Source organism: Lycium barbarum, chromosome 7 (genome assembly GCF_019175385.1).
Source record: "Lycium barbarum isolate Lr01 chromosome 7, ASM1917538v2, whole genome shotgun sequence".
Classification (NCBI taxonomy): Eukaryota; Viridiplantae; Streptophyta; class Magnoliopsida; order Solanales; family Solanaceae; genus Lycium; species Lycium barbarum.
In genome coordinates, this window is record NC_083343.1 from 117,406,876 (window position 1) to 117,428,729 (window position 21,854).

The 21,854-nt window shown below is 32.7% G+C and overlaps 3 protein-coding genes across 3 annotated transcripts; 2 read left to right on the forward strand and 1 right to left on the reverse strand.

The window, feature by feature from the left end:
* The first annotated feature begins 1,062 nt into the window (after nucleotides 1-1,062).
* Nucleotides 1,063-3,193, forward strand: LOC132603958 (probable carbohydrate esterase At4g34215). The gene is made up of 3 exons (XM_060317260.1): nucleotides 1,063-1,934; nucleotides 2,142-2,333; nucleotides 2,747-3,193. Exons 1-3 carry the CDS (start codon nucleotides 1,314-1,316, stop codon nucleotides 2,759-2,761), a joined length of 828 nt encoding a protein of 275 aa, XP_060173243.1. The 5' UTR covers nucleotides 1,063-1,313; the 3' UTR covers nucleotides 2,762-3,193.
* A 1,213-nt stretch (nucleotides 3,194-4,406) lies between these two features.
* LOC132603957 (probable carbohydrate esterase At4g34215) lies at nucleotides 4,407-9,019 on the forward strand. The gene is made up of 4 exons (XM_060317259.1): nucleotides 4,407-5,837; nucleotides 6,030-6,221; nucleotides 7,137-7,229; nucleotides 8,618-9,019. Exons 1-3 carry the CDS (start codon nucleotides 5,220-5,222, stop codon nucleotides 7,176-7,178), a joined length of 852 nt encoding a protein of 283 aa, XP_060173242.1. The 5' UTR covers nucleotides 4,407-5,219; the 3' UTR covers nucleotides 7,179-7,229; nucleotides 8,618-9,019.
* Nucleotides 9,020-12,349: 3,330 nt separating this feature from the next.
* Nucleotides 12,350-13,896, reverse strand: LOC132603959 (signal peptidase complex-like protein DTM1). The gene is made up of 2 exons (XM_060317261.1): nucleotides 13,546-13,896; nucleotides 12,350-12,621 (listed from the first exon to the last, which is right to left on the reverse strand). The coding sequence occupies exons 1-2, from the start codon at nucleotides 13,779-13,781 to the stop codon at nucleotides 12,531-12,533; spliced, it is 327 nt and encodes a 108-aa protein (XP_060173244.1). The 5' UTR covers nucleotides 13,782-13,896; the 3' UTR covers nucleotides 12,350-12,530.
* Between the last annotated feature and the right edge of the window lie 7,958 nt (nucleotides 13,897-21,854).

Genomic DNA, 21,854 nt, shown 5'->3' on the forward strand with positions numbered 1-21,854 from the left:
ATTAAAGTCATTTAATTTTTTACTTTAATTTGACTTTTTTTTTTGGTACCATTAGAATACTTTCTTATCCTACATGTGCTTTGAGATCGTACTCGATTAAATAAATATAGTTGCATGAAGCAGCATAAGTGCTAACCTGATTTTAAAAAAAAAAAAAAGCTAAAACGTTAGGTTATTTCGAACGTCAAGCATCTGTAGATCTACTAGTGATGAGGTATACAAAGGTGGAAATAGACTAAAAGGATGGCTATACGGTACGACATCTCAATAAAATCATAGAAAATAAAAAATTCCTAATAACCTAACGTAGTCTATTTCTACCTATGTATACCTCATCACTAGTAGATCTACAGATGCTTGACGTTCGAAATAACCTAACGTTTTAGTTTTTTTTTTTTTTTTTTTTTTTTTAATTTTTAAAATCAAGTTAGCACTTATGTTGCTTCATGCAACTATATTTATTTAATCGAGTACGATCTCAAAGCACATGTACGATAAGAAAGTATTCTAATGGTACCAAAAAAAAAAAAGTCAAATTAAAGTCAAAAAATAAATGACTTTAAATTTTTTTTTTAAAGTCACGGAGATATTTTTTGAAACTTACCAGACCCGACACGCCAAAAAAAAATTACCATGTGGCTTTAGAAAATTATGTCTACTAAAAAAAATATAGGTAGACTTTTTTTTTAATTAAAAAATAAATTAAATGATTTTTTTAAAAATTCCGTTAGTGAAAAGGGTATATTTGCACCATTTTGTAACTGCAAGGATATATTTATATCATTTTTGTAACGGTAGAGGTATATATGCATCACTTTTATAACGAGGAGTATATTTACTCTAAATCTCAAATATTTGTACCTTTTCCCTTGAAAATAACATGTGATACAGTAATGTCCCTAGCGTTAGCAAGTTTTAGGTAGGCTGGTGATGTGATTGGCTCGATTTTTAAAAACATGCGCACAGCTAAAAAGGTTTTGTCTTGTAGTTTTTTTCAACCGTTGAATAAAAATACTAGTACAGTAGCAAGTGGAATTGAAAACAAGATACTGCTTAAATATAATGTACAAATTACTAACAATTTAACATCCTCTGCTTTCCTCTGAGTCTCTCTTGTCTAGAAGGAAAGCTTTGATTTCTCAAGTTATCCATGCTCTACAAAACAAAAGAAAAGACAAAGAAATGAGAGAATATCAAATTCTATTTCTTTGGATCTGAGCTGAATCTTGTCTATTTCAACCAAGCAAATTGTGCAACTGCTTCTAATTCTGCGAATTGTGCTGGTTCTAATTTTAATTTATCAACTACTTACTATGTTTCCCCTTCTGTTGTTGGTGCTTTTGGCACATCCCCGATGGGTTTCCACCGCGAATGTAACAAATGGTACTACTTCAATAGTCAAGAGCATATTCATTTTATCCGGACAAAGCAACATGTCAGGCCGTGGAGGAGTCTTAATTCAGACCAGCCCATCAGGTGCAGATAATTTGACTTGGGACGGTGTCGTTCCACTTGAATGTCAGTCCAATCGATCAATCCTCCGACTTAGTTCACAACTTAAATGGGTTGAGGCTCAAGAACCCCTGCACAAAGACATAGATGCGACTCGAACTTGTGGGGTTGGGCCTGGAATGTCATTTGCCAATAGACTCTTGAAAAGACGCCCAAATATTGGAGCGATTGGATTGGTCCCCTGTGCTATTGGAGGGACAAATGTTACTCAATGGGCTCGTGGCAGCTCGCTTTATAACCAGATGATAAATAGGACGAAGGCGGCCTTTCATGGTGGAGGGACGATACGAGGATTGTTATGGTACCAGGGTGAGAGTGACACACATACACTTGAGGATGCAAAATTGTATAAACTCAGATTGAAGAGATTCTTCAAACATGTACGCGATGATTTGCAGCTACCTACACTTCCTATAATTCAGGTAATAAAAATTAGATTTAACTAGTTTAACCTATGATTGTAGGTCCGTTACCATTTTTATCAGGTTAATAATTAATGTTTAATAAAACATATTACGTTATCTTATAAGTGGCCTAATTATTTAAAAAAAAAATTCGCACTTTCAGTGTATAAAACTTAACCCAAGATATAACATTTTCGGCTTGGTTGTTGTGGTCTGTGGGTATAGGTGGCATTAGCAACAGGAGAAGGGCGATATACAGAGGTGATCAGAAAAGCTCAGCTGGGGATTAATCTTCCGAACGTGAGAAGTGTTGATGCTAAAGGGCTGTCAATTGGTCCAGATTTTTTGCACCTTACAACTCCAGCCCAAGTCCATCTTGGGAAAATACTGGCTGATGCCTTCCTTCATATTCACACGGTACTTCATCCGTAATATACCTGATATAGTAATTTGGAAAATACAGTGAGAACCTGTTATATGCGATAAATTGCAACGATTGTAGTGAGATTTTCTTTTTGCAATTTAATCGCGTATAGCAGGTTCCCATAAACTATATACTCAAACCTCACATAAGGTCAGCAAGGGCCTTATGTAGTTTTTTAGACATATAACTCAATGCTCATCGCATATATCTGATTAATTACGCTGCCATTGTTTGTTAAAGTCTGCAAAATGCAAAAACATAGTCAAATAATCGTTCCTGTTTCATAGAACTTAAGACTTAATGCATGTATAATCACCTCATGAATAGCACATGTTTATGCATCTTAATTCTTCGTTTTCATGTCATTAATTACCTTCTAATTGATTTTATGCTGAATGTCTCGCAGGAAAAATCTAATTAAGTCATGAGGTTGGTAGGCTATGCTTCTCTTAGCATTACATTAGCTACCAGTGCATATATTAATCGAAATTATGTACATAAGCTGCCAAATTTTGTAGTATTGGTGAAGTTGTTGGCGGACTCTGGAAAAGAACATGAGAAAAGTTGTTGGCGGACTCTGGAAAAGAACATGAGAAAAGTTGTTAGCTAAACTGTGAAATTTAAATAGTTTATGCTGTGTCATTCGTGCTATTTTAAATTCATCTTATTCGGCAGGCTTTGTTATAATCTCCACGAGGTTCTTTTAATAGTCTTTTAAAGTTGTACTGTGTGTTGTTATAATTGCTTTATTTCCATTTGAGTGAACCAACTCATCTACCGATCACTCGTTACATCTTAGTAGCACAAGTCTCGCATAACTCTTATCAAACAAAGCTTGAGCAGATGAGAAAAAGTCGCCTATTAATTTTTATTTTTTTTTATCTTCATTGGGATTTCTCGTTTAACCTTCTCAAAATTACTCCGACAATCATGTAGTACCAATGAATTTACTCCCTTATAATTAAAAATGGAGCTTTTAGTAGAAAGTGCTTTACTTCCTTACTGGACCTATCCAGCGATATAAATGAGTCATACCAATGAGTTTAAGATATCCGATGGTTTCTCTTTTAGATATTTGGTGGTTAAACGGAAAAAGATAGAAATATTATTTTTATCGAGAATTACTTAATCCGCGGATACATACAAAGGTCAAATCCCTCACTTTTGTTTTTCTTTGCAGTCTCTCTTTCTTTCTTTTTTTCTTTTTTTTTCTTTTTGTTCTTTTTTAAAATAAAAAATTAAACAGACATTTTTATTAATCAAAAGTGCATTGTTACAAAGCCAAGTAAATGCAGACCATCTACTTCCAAAGTTCAAACTACACTAGGAGCCTATGCTAAGTAATCAAAGAAACTACTCCTATAACAAGACATTTACAGCCACAGTCATCAAACTACAAGATAATGCAATAGCTAAACTAAGGATAACAATTGATAGAGTGCAGTGTGGATTGCCAGTTAGCTAAGAATCTGCCTCTGATGTGAATATATATTGCAATTTCTCTTTCGCAGCCTCAAAGCTACCAACCTAAAGATGCTAAAATCACACCAAAAAAAAAAAAAAAAAACTACAGAATATGAGTATTATCATCATACTTAGAAAGCAAAAGAATTTTCTGAGGCACTGAGCTAATTAGTTTTGAACTATGCCAATCCATTACTGCTCAGGGCTTATCTATATATATGATGCCTTTCACTTAACAAAGAGAGATATAATTCAGAAAGGCCCAATCTAAAACAAAGAGAGATATAATTCAGAAAGGCCCAATCTAAAACACCCACAATAAGTTCACTATTTTGATTCTCACAAAAAGTGTTGGAGATAAAAGAAAAGAAAAAGAGAAACACAGCAAAAAAAGCAATATATAATCTTTTTGTATCATAGTCCAATTCATCAGTCATGGTCTCACTTCAAAGTAGTTTATCACAAGATTTATACAAGAAGAGAAAGTGGGAAGAAATCTCTGAAAATCCACAGCAAGCTAAAACAGTCACATCTCTATTCGGCACAAATAAGCTTCAGCTCGAGACTCCACTGCCTGTGGTATGGCAACATTGAGGTATGCAATAGGAGTTTAACTCATATACACTGACAGTGTAAATTGTCATTTATCATATTTTGCTCATTATTAGGTCACACAAAGAATATCTACATGCAAGCTTCAATAAAACGTTGACTTACCATTTTGATTAATATTAAATGCTGCATTAACTGAAACACAATATCATAACATGTGTGATAAACTTAAATAATTGAATCTATAGTTATCACTGTTGTATGAAATGTGTATCCTAATGCAAAACTTAAAATTAAAATTGTCGCTGAAAAAGTATGCAGTAGACTGAAATATACTGAATTTGAATGTTAATATGAACAAATATTGATTTTGAACGCGAATCTAAAGAAATTTACAAATTCTGAACGTGAATTTGAATATGTACACAGAACATAATTAGATAATATTTTGAACAGTAATTCAAGCAATTCAATGATTTCAATAGAACTTGAGTGTGAAATCTGACAAATTTGAACGCGAAATCTTTAAATTCTATGCCGGGGTCTTTTTGTAACAATAGAAATGCTAACGTTACTAAGTTTTGGTAGGCTAACGGACAAGTCAAAGGCTCGATAGAGGAAACGTGCACAACTAAAAAAGTTTGTTTTCTAGTCTTATTTAACAGAGTTTGTTTTCTAATCTTATTTAACAGTTGAATGAACCTGATAAAGTAATATTGTTGAATAAAAAATAGTAGCAAGTGGAATAAGAATAATATTAAAAGAGGAATCAATCATCTTTCCTCGCACTCCACCCCTTAATTTTCCCTGTTTATATGGAAGACTTAGATGTCTCAAAATCTGAACCTGTTATCTGAGAGAAAATGCTTCCCCTTCTTTTGTTGATGCTTTTGGCACATTCCCGGTGGGTTGCCACCGCGAATGTAACGAATTGTATTTCAAATGTCAAGAACATTTTTATTTTATCCGGACAGAGCAACATGTCTGGTCGTGGCGGAGTCTTTAATCAGACCAGCCTGACAGGTATGGTTAATTTGACTTGGGACGGTGTTGTTCCTCCTGAATGTCAACCCAATCCATCGATCGTTCGTCTAAGTGCACAACTTACATGGGTTGAGGCTCAAGAGCCCCTGCATAAAGATATAGATGTGAACAAGACTTGTGGGGTTGGGCCTGGAATGTCATTTGCCAATACACTAAAAAGTAAGGACCCGAATATTGGAGTGATTGGGTTGGTCCCGTGCGCGATTGGAGGGACAAATATTACTCAATGGGCTCGTGGTGGATGGCTTTACAATGAAATGATAAGGAGGACGAAGGCGGCCTTGCAAGGAGGAGGGACGATCCGAGGGATGTTGTGGTACCAAGGTGAGAGTGATGCAATTGAACTTGAGGATGCTCAATTGTATAAAAGCAGATTGATGAAATTCTTCAAATATGTACGCAAAGATTTGCAGCTACCTACACTCCCTGTCATTCAGGTAATAGATAGTATGATCTTAATTTGTTCATACAGAGAGTTAATCTTCAAGGAAATAGTTTACTATGCTTTTACTAAGCTCCATTATGCTCATTTATTTCCTATGTCATTATAGAGAATTTCTTAAGATTCGTAAGATTAAGAAAATTCTTACATTCTTAATTAAAGTCAAGTCCAGTAATTGTGGGTGTAGGTGGCATTGGCAACAGCACCAGGGCCATATATGGAGGTGATCAGAAAAGCTCAGTTTGGGATTAAGCTTCCAAATGTGAGAACTGTAGATGCTAAAGGGCTACCAATTGGGCCAGATTTGTTGCACCTTACAACTCCAGCACATGTCCAGCTTGGGCAGATGTTGGCTGATTCTTTCCTTCAAACTCAAAAGGTGCTTCTCCCCTCCTCACATTAGTAATGTGTCCAATCTAGATTACCAAATTTTGAGTTATATTTTTTGCTTGGGTCATGTTTAGCTATAATGAACTTTGGCATGTGCAGAGGCCGTTGGCATCTGTTTGACCACTCTCTATCTTTGTATATTTATTGTCTGTAGGGTGGGGTTCGGCAGAATCCAATAGCTTTGACCCAAGCCATCTCATTGAACCATCCTTAAGAAGCCAAATTCAAGAGCCTCTAAACAGAGAGAAAATAATATGACCATAAACCAAATGGAAGTAGCTTACATTCGAGAGAACTAGATATAAATAGTCAGCAAATGTATATTTTTTGCATATTAATGTATGATATATATAACATATACATTTTTGACATAAATAGTGTATATATTTTGTATATTTGACAAGCGAATATAATTATCTTTGGCCGCCTGGCCAAATGTGTAGCTTGCCCTAAATTCATCTCGTTTCATCTTCCCAGCCACACAAGGCTCATATTCTCAACACTTATATTTCCCCCATATGCTGCCACCGTAGACTTCACTACAAATTCAGCTTATAAATGCTCTTTCATTCTGGAGTAATCTAGGAATTGCACTAACCTATAATGACCAACTGAATTGACATTGGTTTGATTATCTGAAGCATATTTCTATTGTCCATCAATATGACTTATCTTGGTATGAATTGTTTCCATTCTTTTTATGGAATATATGGCTCGCTCGTAATCATAATTTGCATCACAAAATCAATTTACTTATTACCATTAAAGTTGTGATAATAGTACTATTGAATACAATTACATAGCAGCTCATGTACTCACCCAAATGCAACAAAAAACACTTTAAGTAATCCCATTTTTTTATGAAAGGAAATATCAAATATTAATCTATTATCTCTGATTGCAGAGCCTTGATGTTCATGCTGGGGAGCCTGGACCTCCGGCATAGTTTCCGCGTACAGAACCAGGTGGCGGATTTCCTAGCTAAGGAAGCAACTAGGTAGAAATTCTATAATCGTCTTATTTGTTTTGTAGTTCCACCTTTGTTTGTTTTGTTGACTTCTGAAGCAGACAAATTAGGAACTACTTTTGGTAGGGTAACTTCGGATAGTTTGTGTTAATATTTCCAGAGCTAAATCCGACACAACCAATTTGGTATCCCTTTGGATAATTATATGTATAGCGGACTACAAAACCTACAAGATAGCCACTATGGTATCTTTTCTAGAGCTTCGACAAGCACTTTTGATGCATAATATGTCTATATAATAATAGATATCTTTTCAACCAAAAAAAAAAAGAGAGAGAGAGAAGAGTTTGCCGTCCTAGAATCTTTCGAATTCTAGATTCGCCTCTGTTAAAACTTAACTCTTAGTGGTCGTTTGGTAGGTAGCTAAAATTATTCCGAGATTATAATCCCGTGACTAATTTATCCCATATCTTGAGACTATTTTATCTCATCTAGGAGATGAGATAAAATAATCCCAGGATAAGTGGGATATCTCAGCTTATACCATGGGATGCATTTTATACTTTGTTTGGTACAAGGTATAAATTTATCCCAGAATAAATTTATACCTTCTACCAAATATGGTACAAAAAATTAGTGCTGGGATATCCCAGCTTATACCATGCACCAAACGACCCCTTAAAAGGCAAACAACTTGCTTATTTCATGATTAGTAAAGCTTAAGTTTCTACTCATCACACATAACATAGAGCCCGTTTGGATTAGCTGAAAAAAATGGCTTTTAAGCATAAGTGCTTAAAACACTTTTTAAGTGTTGAAAGTTATTTTATAAATAAGCAGTTACGTGTTTGGATAAAAGTACTTATAGGATTTTTAGAAGTAAGGGTAATATTAGAATTACTAGAAAATATAAAGGATAAAAGGGTAAAGTTGTTGGTCAAACCAAAATAGTTTTTAAGCCCAAAAAAAAAAAAAGTTGAGGTTGAGCAACTTCTTAGTTTTGGCTTATTTTAAGCACCTTTTAACTTAATTTAAGCTGTTTTCTATTTTTGTCAAACACCCAAATAAGTTAAAAATGGCTTATGAGTTGGTTTGACCAACTTATAAGTCAATCCAAACGGGTTCATAGTTATATATCCTATTTAATTAACTTAAATATAGTGATATTACAATTAATTTTTACATAATTAATGCTATTAACTTATCATAACAAGTCATTTACTTTATTTTCAATATTATGAAATTACACTTATCATAAAGAGTTACTTCTTGTTGTTGTAAGTCATGTACTTTAACCTGATGGTGTAAAAATGTTATATATTGTTCGTCTACATAAGTTGAACTTTATATATTTAGTTCTTCGTTTCATAGTTTCATGCCTTTACTTTGTAATTGATCTTATATTGGATTTCTTGCAGGAGAATTCTAATTAATCAGGCCTGAGATTGAAGGCTGTGCTTTCTCGTGGCATTTATATTAACTGCGATGGTATACAAAATTCGGTTGATGCAATAAAGCCGCCAACTTTTGCTGTAGTGAAGTTGACATTGGCAAGAACAAAAGAAAAAATTAGTTGTATATGTTGACGTTTAAAAGAAAAAAATAAATAAGATGTAACGCATTTCTACGTCATTCATACTATTTTACGTTTCAGTTATTTGTTCTTCTCCTTAGATGTGGTCATATAGTCTTCTTGTATTAATTGTTTCATTTAGCCACTTGTAGAGGTAGATTTAGTATGAATGGGGTGGGTGTGGGAACATGCTAAAACTCATTTAATTTATAATGGTTAATCTTTTGGTTGTTTTCTTCCATCTTAACTACTACTCTGATGTAATCCCTCCACTTCAATTTATACGGGGAAGTTCGATTAAATACAGAGTTTTAAAAAAAGGAAATGCTATTATTTGGATGCGAAATCTTCAAATTCTATTTCATAATTTGCACGATTTCCCTTCATTGGGGCGGTCTCTAATTTTTGTCCTGAAACTGGTGGTCTTTAATTTTTGCTTTCTGCTTTTGCAAATTTGCAAAATCTGTCTTAAGGCCCAAATTCTGTCTTGCATGGGCAGATGTGCAAAAAGGCAGAATTTGTAAAGGCAAAGGGCAAAAATTAAAGACCACCAATTTGAGGGGCAAAATTTAAAGACCACCAATTTAAAAGGCAAAAAGTGAAAGACCACCGCAAATGAAGGGCAATCCGCGCAAAAAAAAAAAAGATACTGTAGTTTGTATATTGAATTCGAGTTTCTTATTCTTATTGCATCATGGTTATTTAGATGATACTTGTTGCCGGAGGGTCGTGTTAAACCTGAGCTCAAATTCTCCGTGCTAAGCCCGGGTCCAAACTTAAAATATAAAAATAATGCGAAAGTTTAATTTAATGTAAATGCAGGTTAATCATATTTTGTTTATAAATTTTCATAATTATTAAAGTTTTTTCGTCATATAATTGGAGGGCGCAAGTCAAATATTTTTTAAAAATATATTTATGAGGAAATAAATATGGTAAGAAAATTAGCAAATACCAGAAGGGTGCAAGTGATTCAATATTCTATAAACTAACATGATAAAGTATGATAATTACAACTCATTGAAGATCATAAAATGGAAATTATTTTCGTATTTTTATGAATTTGTAAGCATACGATTTTCTTTTTATTTATAGATAGAAATAGATTTCTTTCAATATTTATTAATTTTCACTCATTATTTTATGTGTCAAGGCTTTATGCTAGTCAAACGTGTTTTTTAACATTAGTTTTAGACGAAATTCAAGTTATTATGAGATGTAAATCAACTACAATTAAAAAAATCACAATTTCTTTTAGAACTATTATCAAACTACACATTTTTCCTCCCTATAAGTAAGTAATTAATAGAGTTTATCAGGCACTATAATTTACATAATAACCTCCTTCTACAAAATTACTTTCACTTAGCAAAATAAAAAAAATCTGATAATATTATATTAAATATTCGGTTAAACCGAAAAATCGAAAATCCGAAACCGAACACCGAATTTGCTATTTAAAAAATCGGAACCGAATCGAAACACCGAAACACCGAAAACCGAAAAAACGAATTCATTCGGTTCAGTTCGGTTTTTCGGTTTTCGGTATTTATGCCCACCCCTAATAAGAAGCTTTCAAGAATCATGAACTTCTAACTTTTGGAAGTAAGAAGGTTATGGAAACATATATAGAATCATAACATAGGAATCATGCCTTTTGAACAAAATCATAAGATGAGATCAACATCAACAAATATAATCAAAATCTTGAAACCATCTCAGTAATCTCATAATGACATTAAAAACATAACTTTGGAATCTCCAGAAATGAGATTATCATAATCGTCATCATGGTCCTTATAGAAAACATTCGTCTTTAGCATCATAAGGATTTTGAGAATCATGAACTGCTAGTATTTCCGGAAATAAGGTATTATGGAAGTCGTGTATGTGTTCATAGGAAAAGAATCATGCCTTTAAAAAAGAGAGGAATAGCCTTAGCATACCTGAAAGATAATTTCTCGACTTCCAACTTACTTCCTGTCTTGCAATTCACTTAAGATCATTTGTAGCCTCGTAATCTACATATAAGACCATTCATACTACTGTTAGGCTCATCGTCATACGCTCGTCTTAAACCCTGTAATTTAAATCCATTTAGAATCTGCCGAAATTCGGGCAGCATCTCCTCTGTTTATATGCCTAGCGCGAAATCATAATATTAACAACCAATCAACAACAACAATACCAACATCATCACACTATTATCCATACCAATATATTTCCTAAAACTTCCCACATGATGTTTTCCAAATTTCTCAACTAACCAACTTGCTATACGATTATTTAACGACTTTACCTCCGTAAATAAGCCTTAAATAATACCAAAAGAGAAAGATTCATACCTTTTTTTTTGTCAAAACGATAATATCTTCAAGATTCCACCTTGAATCCAAGCTAAATCCAACGCAAAATAATACCGTGATCACAACTACGCACTATCTGAGCCTTGATTAGCTAAAATCACTCAATTCTCTCAACTTTTTAGGACCAAAATACCCCTATATGTGCTGAGCTTCCAATCTGATTTTTGATGAAAATAAAAGGGTTTTGACCCTTTTATAGGTGGGTAAAGTCGGGGGGGGGGGGGGGGGGGTGTCACTGTAGCAAGTCGGTACTGTAGCAGTTACTGTAGCACACGTTTCTGCTTTGTCAGCCTATCTTGTAACGTCCATAATTCTCTACTCCGATGTCGTATCGACGAGAGGTTTGTTGCGTTGGAAACTAGACTAGACGAACTTCATTTTAGGCCTTTGAAAAACATTAAAACTCCTAATATACTAGGAGATACACCCCTCCAAAGTTGTCTAAAAATCTGCCCAAAATCCTGCCAAACTTTTTTCAAATTTTCGTCAAACTTATTTTCTTCGATTTGTTTGGTCCCGAAATCTTCCGAAACTCTCCATACATGATATTTATCACTAATAATACTTGATAATGGTCATATCCTTTGGTTCCAAGGTTGTCCTTCCCGGTTACGACTTACAAGATTATAATTCATCCTTGACTTAAAAAATATACTTAATAATGCTTCGGTCCTCACACTCCAAAGTTGTTTTACCTAGTCATAGCTCGACATACTTACATTCAAATTTAACCAGTTCTTCTCCGAGGTACGGGGTGTAACACAGAAAGTGCGGGCTGTAACATATTATGTGGGGCCCTTAACTTTTGAAAAAAATTGTTGATGGTTGCCTAGTGTCCTCCACCTTTGTTGCCTTTTAGGGTATAATTGCCACAAACTTTCCAAAATTTCTCAATATACATTTAGATACTATGTAAATAAAGGCCAAAATAGGGGCAAAAATGAAAGTTTTGAGGCTGTGAGGACTACAAAACTCATGGATCCTCACTTCTATATAGTTATAATTTTTGAATTGTTGATCTTTTCCCATGATCAACCTTCACGGAATTTAAAGAATCCTTTACTTTATTGACGTTGTTTCGACTTACTTTAGATGAAATATAAAAGAGCGATCACCACGAATCAGAATTAGTAATAGATTTGGAATATTTTGCGATTAAATGAAAAAAATATATATATATATATTCAAAATTACTTAAATCCGAGGATATATATATACAAATGATCAAATCCTTCACGTTTGTTTTTACTTGCAGTATCTAAATTTAAAGATGCTAATATCACACAAAAAGTTTAAAAAATAAAAAATAAAAAAAACAAAACAAAACTACTACCAAATATGAGTGCATTGTCATTCTTAGAAAGCAAGAGAAATTTGCCATAGTGAATTTATTCATTCACTGGATATAAACATCCACCACTTGTATAGAACAAATCCATAAACAATCGTGAAGATAGCCACTCTAACTGGGTAGAACCTAAACCTACAAAGTAAATATCTTAAATTAGCACGTGTCAAAGCCACAACTAAAACAATCTAACACACGGCACAATGAGTAAATAATTTTTTGTTTTGTTAATTTAGTACTCCTCAGATATTAGAATACTAAGTCTCTTGCATGAGTAAAAATTCATCAATATCTAATGTTTAAACAAAAGTATACTAATGTATTACGACGAAGCCATAAATTAAGGTAAGAAAGAGTGTGACTGTAGAGAGCTACTGACAATGCAATCTCAAATTTAACTTCAAGTCCTTTTAACTTCAGGACAATTCAATCAAAAGCAGTTGAAATTCCATGATAGTTCTAAAGTTTGAACTCTACCATCTAAAACTTAATTTAGGACAGTACTCCTAAAGTTCAAATCCACAGTCCAAAACGACGTCTCTTAAAATTCAATTTTTTTATTTTTTATCCAGTTCAGTCTCCAGAATGTTCCTTCTTATGCGACTAGTATTCTGTCCACTATAATGATATCAATTTAAACATGGTGCACTCTTTCATTTTCAAATTATGCGATTCAAACAATATAAAATTTGAATTGAAAAAACTGTCAAGACACTAAAGAATTCCTGAAGTTTGATCAAGGTACTTTTCATAGTAGAAGGCCAAAGCACAATATATATGATTTGCTTGCAAGTACAATATTCTTTTCCCTTTATTTGTAAAGAAAAGAGTTTTAAGTTATGCGCACTAATAATAATGTAACATATTCTACACAATCCGAAAATTAAGATCGACATATAACAATAAATAACTCTTCTATAGTAAGTCTGATATAATAATCTGTTATATTCGATAGTGTGAAAAATTATTTACATCATCAACGTGCATAACTTAAATGCAAAACAAGGATATACTAGAAGATATGTTTGGAAGGAAAAAGATGAAGAGAGAAATGATCACCTTGTTGATGTGTCAGATTCAAAGGTCAAATTATCCACCTTGAGAGGGTTGCACCATTGGGAGACACTCTGATCAAAGGATTCCCAATCAGGTGAAAGCACACCCATGATCCCTAGAATACCAATAAAGTAAGTGACCACCATTTTCTGTAAAGATTGAGTGTACAAACCTATAAACACTATAACTATAGCCAAACAGGCCACTGATAATTGGAAATTCTTATCAACGTTGTTCATCAATATTGTTACAAAGTATACACTTCACAAAATTAAGCTGCTATTGACCTAATTAGGTGAAGAAGAAAAAAAGGAAGCAGAAGAAGCTAGAAGGGGTAGTCTTACATACAACACTGAGGGATAAAACAGATTTTATTTCTGAGTTAGTTGGAACTGCATTTAATTATTGTGATAAGAGAAGGACCACTTAATCAATATAGGGGCTGGCCTCCTGAAAAAGAAAAATAAGACATGGGGTTGACCGTTGACCTCATTTTTTATTTTTATTTAAATTAAATGCACTTGTTTAGTAATACAGCCAAACCTTTCTATGATTGCGTGTCGTTTATTCCAATATTTTTTGGCTGCTATAGCACAATGTTGTTACTGAGGTGATCAGATGATTCACGTGGCTGAATCGTAATAGTTTTTGGTTTGTTTGCAAGTCAAGCCATATATAGTTGGATCAAGATTCAAGTGTATGAATGACCAAATCATGATTCATACTTGATCAAGAGTGTGAGCTATCTATGTAAGGTCCAACAACGTCTATGGAGATTCAAAAGCAAGTAGTTGAAGGAGAAGATTCAAGAAATCAAAGAGAAATGAATACACAAGAAAAAATTGCAAAGCACAAACCACCTTTAGTCTCTAGGAGAAGTGAGAACAATGTAGAGATTATTGTTTGGGATAACGGCTCTAGATAAAGTTTCATTACATAGAGAGAAATTAATTGTACGAAGTGTTGGGTTTTTGGCGTGAATCATGAGAGGGCAATTCGCAGGAATGCTCTTATTTTGGGGTGGTCTTTAATTTTTACCCTTCATTACAACCCTTTAGTTTCGGGTTCGAACTCCTGCTCAGTTAAAAATTAAAAAAAAAATTGCAAGGCAGAGTTTGGATTCGCAAGGCAAAGTTTTGCATGAAACTCTGTCTTAAGGCAAGATTCTGCCTCTCCAATATATTTTGGATGGAACAAGAGGAGATGACACTTTAATTTGTATCGCTCCTAGCTTACCTGCAGAAGCCAATGTTGTAGTTTAGCTTAAATCCACAGTACAAACTTCCCCACTGCTTAAGATTTATAATGATCGGTGACTAATGATCAAATCGATATCTGCAACTTCTAATTAAATTGACATTCAAAATTCTGCCTTCAAAACTCTGCCTTAGCCTGAAGGTAAATTTCTGCCTTAAAGCAAAATTCTGCCTTGCGAATCCAAATCTCTGTTTTGTGAAATTCCTTTTTTTTTTTTACTGAGCTGGGGTTTAAACCCAAAACAGACGAAGGGCAAAAATTAAAGACCACCGCAAAAGAAGGTCAATCCGCACAAGAAAATGATCATGAGAAATGGAGGTTTTATTTTTGGCGCTTTTTTTTTTTTTTTCTCCCGTGAAGTAACCATCATTTTCCCGAAAAGACATCAAGCTCACCTATTTGGTGGCTATAAATTTAAAGCCCTTATCTTAGATTTTACCGAAAATCTACAAATTTTCTCCCCTGATTTATATATTATTTTCAAACGAAAAGTAAGTGCAGTGTGATATGCTCCATCGTTTTGAGTTCGACGAAGTTTTGTAATTTGAAGTATCGCTATTACAAAATAATTTTTCGTTTATTTTGAGAGAAATTAATCCAATATCTTGGACAACAATGAGGGAATCAAATTCCTTAAGAATACATAGTGAATTCTATGGGCTCGAAAGTTTTTTCGTTTCTATTCTAAGTACTTCTACTTTTTGATTTACTGTTTTGAACACAGTTTAATAACACAAGGGGTTAATAAAACTTCATGCTTACCTTCTCTAAATGAAGTCCTAGCTAGCTTTCTAGTGGGTGAAAGTATAGGCAGTAGTCATCGGGGGGTCAGCGAGACGTAAATTTAACGGTTGGAAATAACTATTGGGTCGAGTCAATCATAAGGAGTGCTAGTTTGCATTTTATCCCACTAACTTGTCCTCCTCCTAAACTCTATTTATAACATATAAATACACCATTATGGGTATTGGAAAATAGACCCTTTTTCCACCATAATATGACGTCTAGGGTTTATCTAGAAGATGCCTAGGCTGAAGGGAACCCGTGCACTGAATCCCGACAATCCACTTGTGATTTTTTGCAGATCGTCTTCCGCTAAAGAGAAATCCGTAAGTCTCCTAGTATTTACGAACAATTACTACACTAACAATGTAAGATGTTGATCAAAAGACCTCAGTATACCACCAAATTAATAGTTGTGAATCCTTGTGAGTAAAATGGACTTAATCTAGGTGTTTGTTTGACCAAAACCGGTATAAATTCTGAGTCTTCTCTCTTTCTTGCTTATTAACTGTCTTGGTCGTTACTTATTATTTTTAATAATGTTTAAATGACACCCTGCATCATCAGATTAAATGCTTGGTTAATACTGGATAGAATAACCTAGTTCCAACTAAGAGTTATAGATTGGTTAATGTACATGAGAAGAGGACTGGACCAGCTTCTCTCATAATTCATACTATATGAGCACTTTTACAAATATTCTTAACTAGTGAATTTATCCGCACTTCGCGCGGTCATAAGTATCAACATCCTAATAATGAATTTTAAATATTATATCACTCGTTTCTATTATTAAAAGAAAATTAATTCAAAAGCCAATTCTTACACTTATATAACCAATGAATTTTATTTTTGTGCTTATATATTAAAAAAGATTCAATGTGTAGTTAAAAGAATTAATAGGTGAAATTAGAATTACATAAATTTCAACTTATAACTCTAGTTAGCATACAAATAAACATATTTAAATCTATATTTAGTTGTACATTAAGAAGATAATGCATATGAATGAATTATTAAAATGTTTTATCAACAATAAAAAGCGTCATTAGGCAATAAATCCGGTGATTGTAATCACAACCAAGAGCAGATGCTTCTTAATAATAGCTATGTTCATCTTGTTATCATGAGTTGTAATTTCAATCAATTTCAAAAGTGTAATCTTCAAACTAATAACAAAAATTATACCAAAATCAGGATTTGCAAATACCATTCTAACAAATCAAACTTACACTTCATACAATAAAAAAGTAGGAAATTACCATGTACAACATTTAATTCCATCATATGAACTTGTTCATCTTTAAAAAAATCCAAGCATTCCAACTTAAATTTTTAGATTTCTAGATCTTTGTAAACTCTAATAAATTTAGAATTGCGGTGGTAACTCAACTTGAGTCTTTAATCTTCATGTGCTCATATTCTAACTGTTCATATATTATTTCAACTCATAATAAAGATGAGCTTATCCGAGTTAAAAGTTGTTTGTACACAATTCACTCTTTTTCATTGGCACTAAATGTCAAATCCTAAAGTAGATAAATTAAGTTCTAATTTTTTTTTGGCCAACCAATCATGCCTAGACTAAACTTAATCACTGATGTTATTTTTCAAAATTAAAATCAAACTTTATGACTTACAAATAATCGATAAATAATTGAAATCAAAGCAGAATATCCTGTATTTTCTATACAATGAGACAATTTCCTTTTCAACATGTATATTCTTTGACAGTTTATCAGACATTGCAAATCACATGCGGAAAACATAAAACATAACTTCCTACAAAAATAAACAAATGAACAAATAAGAATTTGAAGTCCATAAATCAAAAGAGACGAATAATCAATCAATATGAAGTAAAATTCAGCCGTCTAAGTTCCAGTATTATAAGAAAAGTGCAAATTTAAATAAACTTAGTTCAATTTATTAAAAAGTTAAAGAAAAAATATTTAAATAATATTGAAAGGGAGAATAATCCACTCTCTAACTTCTTCGACTTCCAAATAAATCTTGCATGTAACATTTCTTGTCTTCCGTGGAAGCAAATAACAAAGATCAACTTTGAAACGTCAAAATCGCAAGTAAACATATCATAACTGATACTTTTAGTAAACAAATAATAATCAAAGGAAGGGAAGAGAAAGGAGACCTTTTGGTTTTTTCAGGAGCGAAATCAAATCCAAGTTCTCATTTTAACTTATGATAAATCGGAATGAATTTCAGCCACCAATTCCTACAACAACTTTCTCCAAGGGAATCGTCATACTCTTGGTATTCATCAAACTATTGTCAACAATTTCAAATTTTGATTTTATCTTTCTCAACGATAAATATCTAATGCCGATAAACTTAGAAAGGATCGATAGTCTGCTTAGCCAAAATGATAAGGGGGGAAATATAAACAATATAAAAAATAAAAATAAAAAATAGCATCTAACAGCAAGAAAAATAAATAAAATTTTCAGGTTGTTGGAGCAAGATGCAATACCTGCGCCATCCATAAAATTGACAACATCAATCTTCAATTAGGAACGATTAAATATTCATCACATGCAGTGAGAATTAAATTGGAGAATGGATCTGAGAAACGGAAAGCAATAAAAATACTAAAAAAAACGGTAGCATCCAATTAAAGATCTGTTACCACGTTTGATTTGTTTAATTCTATCAAATGACAATATAATTAGCAAAAACGGTAATCATTGAAGTGTGAAAGGCAAAAGGCAACGATATAGTAGTTACTATAGCCCTGTAACTGATTTTGATAGTCGAACAGACTACATGTAGTAGTAATAACGATCGTTTAATAAGCCTTACCGTATGATTTTAGTTAATTTCAGTGATTAAGCTTTGATTTAAATAAAATTTGAAGAGAAAAATTGTTGGAAAAATGACAAAAATCTCACAAAAAAGATAAATAGCAATGCTGGCCATAGAGAGGTGTCACATCACCTTGTCTATGCCTAGCTTTATATTATACATAGATTAGGAGAGGAAATACAGTTTAGTACCTAACTCCAATAAATCTAAAATTTGGAAGTTGTACAAAATCAGGGACTGGGTGCATGAAAGTTACGCCAACCGCGAAGGACACGAGCAATCATTATATAATTTCCTCTATATATTTTTAAATTGAATGCGTGGATTGTAGTTAAGATTAGGTATGATTTATTTAAAGATATTCCAAATCAATAGTGAATATGACGTATATATGTCCTAAACATATTTATTTTAAGTATAAACACTTATTTTGATTAAATTGGAGTGTTTGACTGAAATTCTGCGAAGTTGAGAGATCGAGAAAACAATCTTATACAAGTAGGAGTGTTTGACTATTCAGCATATATCAAGTACCTTAAATGTTACTAATCTTCATGAAAAGAGTTGATTTCTTTTCTGAAAATGGAAGAAAGAAAAAAAAAAAAGTACATTCAGAAAATCATTTTTGAAAATCATTTTTTTTCCAAAGAAATTAATCCAACACATACATAATCAATTTTTTATGTTATAAATAGCTATATCCAAACATAGATATTATTTTTCCTGAAAATACTATATCAAACCAAGATATTTTTCTAGGTTACTTCTTCCACTTATCATGGACGGTTACTTGCTGTAGCCGTTAATTTATCTTATTATTCAAGTTATTTATCCCTCGTATTATACATTGTTACTAGTAGCAAGGTCAATAATCACTGCATAAGGGTAGGGGTGTGCATGGTTCGGTTTGGATCGGTTATTGATTAAAACCATAACCAAACCAATTTAGTCGGTTTTTAAATGTCTAAAACCATAACCAAACCAAATAAAATAATAAACACCGGTTTGGTTATTGTCGGTTTGATTCGGTTTGGTTGGATTTTTCGGTTTATGACTAACAACCATGAGACTTATCAGTAAAACATTAAAAAGTTGAAAAAGACATGTCTTTTTTTTTTTGTTCAAACGATAACTTTTATTTATCGTTTAAGGTGAAACATACATCATAGAAACATTTTCACTATTAGTGATAGTGTGGTATTCAAGTTATCCAAAGTTGCTAAACTATTACATATAGAGCTAAAAACTAATTAAGTAGTGGCTGCACCATTTTTGTCATCTTAATACACATACCTGTAAATAAAGTAGAGCATAGGAGCCTTTAGTTGTTGTTATAAACATACATATTAATTAAACATAAAGACTACCTAAAATTAAAATGAAAATATATAAAATAAAAAAACTTTGTGTAATGATCTCAAACTTTGGGGCAGCTTGCATTTTGCCCTCAATTCTCCCATTTTATTAAAAAAAACCTTTGTATAATGATCCAAAACTTCATATGTTTTTCTATCATTATCTCAAAGGCTAGAGTCTCAACTACAAGAAGTTGTTCTTTTCTGCTTTTTAGGAGGATTACCCATGGAAGAAGTATTAGGGCAGTACCATGTGCTTGAGTTACAGCAAATGTTGATGTTATTGAAGTATCTTCTATAGGAACCTCCAAATCTACAACCTCTGTCCTTTTCATATAAAAAAATATTAGAAGTTTAGGACCCATTCAGACAAAAAAAAAAAGGTATAAATTCGAAAACAAAATAAATAAGAAACAACCTAAAATCAAATGGCTGACAAAGAAAGGCTAAAAATTTAAGTTAAAGACATTAGACTCTAATGTGAGCTTCTGTTAGCAGGTTTACACTTAACACTTAAAGAGTTAAAAGACTTAAAGAAGGAATTGAACATATTCTTAAAAACATGGGCCTTAAACAATCATGTGAAATAAGTAGATCAAAAATAAAATTAATGATTAAAAGGTATAAAATATTTATAATTATTTATGAAAAACTAATATTATACGTATAAATAATTATCAAATTTATGTATATAATTTATCGGTTCGGTTCGGTTATTTATTCGGTTATTTTTTAATACAACCATAACCAAACCAAATATTATCGGTTTTTAAAATTTAAAACCAAATCAAACCAAACCAAATCAAATGTCGGTTTTTTTATTCGGTTTGATTAAATTTTCGATTTGATTTTGATTTTAACCAAAATGATGAACAACCTTACATAGGGGGGGGGGGTTGAGGGATTGGGTGTGCCCATTTCGCAAATCGCTTTCTCTGGGGACAACATGAATATTGGAATATAAATGCTCAAGCCCCATTTCTAGAGAATAAAGACCAAGTGGCTCACCTCACAAAAGGGCCAAATCCAATTAGTTGGCACACCTGTCTTGAATTATTAATATCAAGAAGAAAAATAGCAAATTTGACAATTAATGTGAGTATAGTACCTGCCACACATGTTTCCCCACCTGATAGACTGCCAATTTCTTTTTAATAAGGAACACAATGACATTTCATTTTTAGATTTCCCATTGCTCATTTTCTTGATTAAATCATAAGCTCCTAAATTACTTTCAACTAGCACTACTTCATAAAAAGGAAAAGCCAATCTTTGAAATCACAAGATTTTCCATCCTGCCAAAGAAAGGATAGAGAAGGCACAATAGAATGCTTGGTGGATACTAGGATTTGCTTTCTTCACAGGATAAGAAAGAAAATACAAGAATGAAATCAAGAAAATATAAAAAGTTGTGGCTTCAGTTTGGCCAACAGTTTCTTCCAACCCCATCACCTTAACAAATCACTTTCATAGGGGTTAGTGGTTACCAAGTGGGAGAATTGAGTTTAATGACTTACAGAGTATACATAGAGGTGTTATATAGATTCCTCTATTAAGTTCCCCCTTAAAAAAGTTCACTTTTTCTGTTTATGGTTGAACCATTCATCTTATTAGAGAAAATAAATTTTAACTATTTCATTACATGAATTTTTACACCGTATAGCCGCCCATTAAAATTTATATACAAATGTATATATACATATAATATACATATTTTATACATAACTAGTTTATATATTTAGTTTATATGGCTAGTTGTTGTTATTATTTTTGACGAGCAGCCAAATGTGTAACTTTAACTTAATTATATTGAGCTTCAACATGCAGAGGCGAATCTAGAATTTCTAGACCATGGGTTCACCACTAAAGAAAAAAGAAGGAAAAATTATATTAAGTGGTAATTGATCTCTAGTCTTCTAGGTAAATAACTCAACCTTCAACCAAGTGCACCATTTAGCCTTCTTGTAACATGTGTTTTAGCAGTTAATATTATACCAATTTTAAAAAATATATACATAAAATACCTAATTTTACGGATAGACCATGTATTCACGTGACCCAAAAATACTACATAAAATCGCCCCTGTCAACATG